Raw genomic sequence first — 5,829 nt, 5'->3', positions numbered from 1 at the left:
AAAAGCATGCGATGAATTATCTGTTGATCATTTATTTCTTTTCCTGAGATTTATTTATTTCTCGGATATTTGGCAATTTTCCTCCTTTGGAGAGATCCCGAAAATGAGATTTTCGGTGGATATGTTTATTGGATGTTTATGATGATAGTATGTATATATAAATGCTAGCTAGCCATACGTGTTTGATCCGCCATAATGAGGTAAAATACCATTATGGTGTGACGTGAGTGTTAGACACAAGCGTAGTAGCCCTATATGAAAACTATTTTCTTATTTGGTTTATTTAGGTTTTCATATAGGGAGTCCACACGTATATACACTCGTGTTTTTTCCGCCATACTGAGGTACAATTCCATTATGGTGTGACGTGAGCGTTAGACGCAAGCGTAGTAGCCTTGTATGAATTTTTATTTTTCTAATTTGTTCTTAGAATTCATACAAGGAGTCTGACGAGTGTAAATACATACACTTATATATGTTTATATATAATTTAGCCTGAGAGGCTGTATTTTATTAAGTTTTGGAGACTAGCCGGTGCTGGTCGTGAGGTTGCCAGTTTTTGAGTTGAGCGCTTTTGAGCGATTGCATGTAGTATTATTTTATTTGGAAATTAAATTGGGGAAGCATAAAGAAATACTTTTATTTTAATTTATTTTAATTTATTTTTGTCCACTCACTCTAACTGTTCCACATGTTTTCCCCTGGGCTCTTCGTTTTAAATTGCCCAGTCTGCAGAGTTCAGGTTGGACCTAGTAGGAGACGAGGCATAGTTACCCGCTTTTCCGCCAGTTTTCATCAGTAGGTTACCTGTTTAACCTACTAGTGTTTTCTTGCTTCCGCTAGTGTCTAGTAGCTCTGAATACTTTGGGATTATTGTATATTATTTCGGTGGTGTGCTCGGTCGGTTGACTTTATGTTTAGAATTTTTGAAAGATAATATTTGCTTTTATTTAGCTGGATAATTGTGTGTTATATTTTTGGACGTGCTGTAGTAAGAGTGTGAATTGGAAATTTTTCGGGTTAGGTTTGTCCATTTCCAAGGGAGGTTTTACCAATCTTTTCGGTAAATTTTCCTTGGAGGTGGTCCCCGCACGACTTACTCCGGGTTTCAGGGTGAAATTCGGGATAGGTCGTGTCAGAGCAAGCACGTTCTCCGGTTTTCGGACAAATAGCTTGTTGATCTCTATGGTATGAGTTCCTACCATCAACGGTTTATCTTGGAGGGTATAAATATAATACAGTCAATACAATGACAACTACCAAAACTTCAAAAGTTTCCTATATCGCCAGTACATATATATTGCTCAATGAACAAATTCTAATATAAACTTGCGAATAGAATGGTAAGCTTCAAACAAACTGCTCAATGAATCAAAAATTTCAATACTTGAACGATAATGTGACCAATCTATCACAACAGCATATTTCATTCACCATAACCAATCAAACCAATAACAGTAAAACTCACCGCTTTGCGAAGCTTCTTGATCATTAAATGGGCTTGCGCTTCAGACCCCTCTGGAACCTATCAAAAATCCAAAACAAAACCAACTCAAACCCAATTCACAAAACCACAAAACGCATCGAAAAAATCAATGAAGAGATGGGCGAGCTCGAGCAGGGAAAAGTGTACCTTCTGCGAGCTCGAGCAGGGAAGAGCAGGGAAGAGATGGGAGATTAGGGTTGATCGAAGAAGCCTCTGCCGTCGACCTCTAGAGATTCGACACGACTTGACCGAAGAAGCCGCTGCCAACGCAAACCCGCCACCAGTGCAAACCCGCCGCCGTAGATTTGATACAATCTTGTACCGCCACCAGTCAGATGAAAACTGACAAGCTCTCCTCCCAATGACTACAACCACCGTCGACGCCTTACCAATCTACAACCACCGTCGATGCCTTACCAACCACAGTCAACAAGCTCTCCTTCCGCTCTCCTTCCACCGTCGATGATTTGTGTTTCTCACTGCCAACCCCAATTTCATTCAACGTATTTGACAAAATGGGGGTTATGGGGTTAGGATGGGCGATTTCTAGAAGAGAAGAATTAGGTGGGGGTTTGTGAGATGGGGATTTGTCTGAAGAGAGTAAAGATGTCTGAAGAGAGTTGGTTTAATTTGGTGTTAGAAAATTGACTTCATTTTTTTGTTAAAATGGAAAGCGGGATAATTGGCGCCTTCCATTAATACTGAAAAAACACAGGCAACGACGAACGCAACTGTAGTAGCAAATCAGAAATAAAATTGGTTTTTTGTCACGGCACTCATCTGTCGTCGCCGTTGATAAAAACAGACGCGACGACGCTAGTTTGCCGTCGCGAATTTTACGTTATTTAGCCACGGCAAGTTGTTGCCGTCGCAAATTGGTTTTTATTTAGCCACAGTATGTTTGCCGTCGCTTTGCCATCGCAAATTTAGGATCAATGGCCACGGCAAATCCGAGCCGTGACGATTTACGGTGGCTAAATAAATTCTTTTTTGTAGTGAAAGGAGTTTTGTACAAATACTTATGATTTTCCAAAGTTCAGATACAGTAGAAAAAAACTGCTAACTTCCTGACCGTGACCAGCAGACCTTTTTAGCTAAAAACAGTATAGCTAGGCTAAGAATTTTAGGTTGGTCTCTTCATAACAATTGTAAAAGACAACCTAAAGATTATTTGAGAACTGGAATCGCAGCAAAAGGAGTTTTCTACAAGTACTTATGATTTTCCAAATTTCAGATACAGTAGAGAAAAACTGCTAACTTCCTGACCGTGGCCAGCAGACCTTTTTGGCTAAAAACAGTATAGCTCGGCTAAGAATTTTAGGTTGGTCTCTTCACAACACTTGTAAAAGACAACCTAAAAATTATTTGAGAATTGGAATCGCAGCAAAAAGAGTTTTCTACAAATACTTATGACTTTCCAAAGTTTACATACAGTAGAGAAGATGAGGACATTCTGAAAAGAAAAACATACCTGAGAAGATGAGGATGATTTGTTCATTGCATTGATCGCAGCAGCACGACCACGGCCACGACTAGTGGAGCCAAGCGATTTTGAGGAACCCCGCTTCGATGGGTTCAATTTACCCCTCTTCATTGTGATGGTCAGACCCAGAGGGCAAGAGGAGAGGAGAGGAGAGGTTAGAGGATTGGAGTTCGGTGGCGGAGTGTGGAGATGAGATCGAATTAGAGAGGAGAGGAGGCGAGTCAGGCGACAAAGAAAAAAAGGAGGAGAGGTCGAGAGGAGGCGAAGACAAAGACTCTCTAATAGACCAATACTCATTAAGTCATTAGGGTTTTCGGAAAAAAAAAAAAAAAAAAACCCAAAAACGACCTCGTTTTGAAACTTTGACTGGAGAGGAATGTTGACTTCGGTTTCCCGATCCGGTTCGGTTTCTGCTAAGCTGAAACCAAAAACCAAACCGAACAGAACTGGTTCAGCTTGGTTTTTTTTTCGGCCCGGTTTTTTTCGGCTCGGTTTTTACGATTTTGGTTTAGTTTTCGGCTCGGTTTTTTTCGGTTTTCGGCTCGGAAATGCCACCTTTAATAGTAAAGATCGAACTTGGATGGGGTCTCCACCACAAACCCGTCCTTGCCAACTGATTTCTTTTTTTCTTTTTTGATAAGAATTAAGAAGAAGATGTTGAAATTGGGGATCCTTCTTGGATATAAAATCGATGGTAATGTTTGTCTTGTTCCCTTCAATTTCTGTGTGCGTCCCTGTTTTACAATGTTGTTTTTCTAAATAATTGTGGGTTCATTTTCTTGGTTGGTTTGTGGCGTCTCTTGTGAGTCAGCTTTGGTTGGTATACCAGATCCACTCGCAAGTCACACAGAGGCACCCATGAACGACTGACCTACCACCTCTCTCATTTCAACACGCACTTTAAAGATAAGCAGCGAACAGTCTCCTTCTTCTACTCCCCGTATAACATTAGAACTAATTCAGAATCGATAGAAACAAAGAAACATGAATCCTATGGATTTCATCGAGTCACTCGATCCTCAGATCCTCGTGGGTGTATCTGTTGCTTTTGTGGTCATTGTTGCTGCAGCTTTTCTCTTCTCCTCCAAGAAGCCGAAAGGTTTGTTCCTTTTTCTTTTTTATGTTGATTTGGTACTGGGTTTTCGATGTTTCTTCTTCCTTTGTTCTTTGCAAGAAAATGTATGATCTGGGATATTGATGATCAATTTGATAGCTTTCGTTAAATTTTAGTGTCCAGCTGGCCTATTTTATGTACTCCTTTATTTCCTTCTACTCAGAGAATTGCAAGGAACAAGATATAGATAATGGAGGAGACAAGATATAATCTTCAACTCATTCTTCGTGTCTGTTCCATTCCTTTCCTCATACTTGGCCAAACGTTGAGTAGCAACCTAGTATGATATGTTCAAAAATGTTTAATTGAATCAGCCCTTGATATCAGAATGTACAGAACCAGTTCAGTGATGAATTATTTAAGAAACTATGTGTTCATCACATAAATAGTTTTGAATGCCTGGTATATAGTCATTTTAAAACTTATGATTAGAGGAATGGACTTGTGTTTGAATTATGCAGAAAGGGATTGCTTGAAGTAATTTGCATGTCATTCTACGATTTATAGGATCATGTTAATCCAGTAAGCTTGTTTTAGATAGATTTGTTTTTGGGGTCGAAGAACCAGTGGTTTTTTTTCTTTTTAATAGTCCCTCTCTTTATATTTCTGTTTCAGTAGTTTTAAGGGGTGTAAGTCTGTCTGCAATCTTGTTGAATTAGTAGCCAGCGGTTATGTGATTGTTATCCTTTAGTTTGGTTTTTGGTTGTTTTGATATGCTTTTGTGTTATAATTCTTTCTTTCTATTACTACTTATCCATTCCTAGTGTCCTTTTATTACAAAAAAGGTTAGAATATGTTTCTACCCAGTTTTTAACAGTTTAGGAAGATTCAGAATCATGCACCTAAACTTTCAACCATTTGCTTTCACTTTTTTTTATTGTTATTTATTCCTTTTTCAGTATTCAAAAATGCAGCTTCTATGAAAGTTTATTTACTTCGCTTTGTCCTTTTATATCTCTTTGATGTACAAAACGGGTCTTGCCATGTGCTTTTCTGTTAATCTGTTCACCTAGTGGTGTTCTTACAGGTTGCTTAGATCCCCAGAATTTCAAGGACTTCAAACTTGTCAAGCGCACACAATTGAGCCACAATGTGGCAAAGTTCAAATTTGAACTTCTGACATCGACTTCAATTTTAGGTCTTCCAATTGGACAACACATAAGTTGTAGGTATGGTCAATAGGTGTTTCATGAGTCTTTCAGTTATTGATATCTAATGAATGAAACTCGACTCACTAAATGGTTTGTGAGATGTGCTAATATATAGAAGAAAAAAAACAGAATTTTGCTTAGTTTATATATATATATATATGTATATATATATACATATGTATATATATATATATATATAATCATTGTAGCCTTTAAATGAGCTACTTTATCAAATAGGGGCAAGGATAGCCAAGGTGAAGAGGTTATCAAACCATATACCCCAACCACATTGGATTCTGATGTTGGATACTTTGAACTAGTGATAAAGGTATTTATCTAATCTAGTTTTGAGTTTATAAAGGGGCACAAAATGATGCATGTGATTGTTTATAAAATCATAATACTTTGAATTTTTGTTTGTCTTAGATGTATCCTCAAGGAAGAATGTCACACCATTTCCGTGAGATGCGTGTTGGAGATCATCTTGCTGTCAAGGGACCCAAGGTACATGCTTCATTATCTAGTATCTGGGAAACCTCTCTCTCTCTCTCTCTCTACATACATACATACATATATATATATAGTACGGAGAGGA

The 5,829-nt window shown here is 38.3% G+C and overlaps 2 protein-coding genes across 2 annotated transcripts in view; both read left to right on the top strand.

Annotated features, from left to right (window-relative positions):
* Positions 1-1,003, top strand: part of LOC101302592 — a 3,003-nt gene extending 2,000 nt beyond the window's left edge. Inside the window, exon 7 of the mRNA XM_004288699.1 lies at positions 955-1,003. Coding sequence (XP_004288747.1) covers positions 955-1,003 — 49 coding nt within the window. The remainder of the gene's footprint in view (positions 1-954) is intronic.
* A 2,736-nt stretch (positions 1,004-3,739) lies between these two features.
* LOC101314495 (NADH--cytochrome b5 reductase 1-like) overlaps positions 3,740-5,829 on the top strand; it is a 4,840-nt gene continuing 2,750 nt past the window's right edge. Inside the window, exons 1-4 of the mRNA XM_004287166.1 lie at positions 3,740-4,068; positions 5,111-5,252; positions 5,472-5,562; positions 5,661-5,738. Coding sequence (XP_004287214.1) covers positions 3,954-4,068; positions 5,111-5,252; positions 5,472-5,562; positions 5,661-5,738 — 426 coding nt within the window. The 5' untranslated portion in view covers positions 3,740-3,953. The remainder of the gene's footprint in view (positions 4,069-5,110; positions 5,253-5,471; positions 5,563-5,660; positions 5,739-5,829) is intronic.

The sequence above is a fragment of the Fragaria vesca genome, linkage group LG1 (genome assembly GCF_000184155.1).
Source record: "Fragaria vesca subsp. vesca linkage group LG1, FraVesHawaii_1.0, whole genome shotgun sequence".
NCBI lineage: Eukaryota > Viridiplantae > Streptophyta > Magnoliopsida > Rosales > Rosaceae > Fragaria > Fragaria vesca.
Note: the sequence above shows the minus strand (reverse complement) of the source record. Positions and strands in the feature narration are given on the sequence as shown.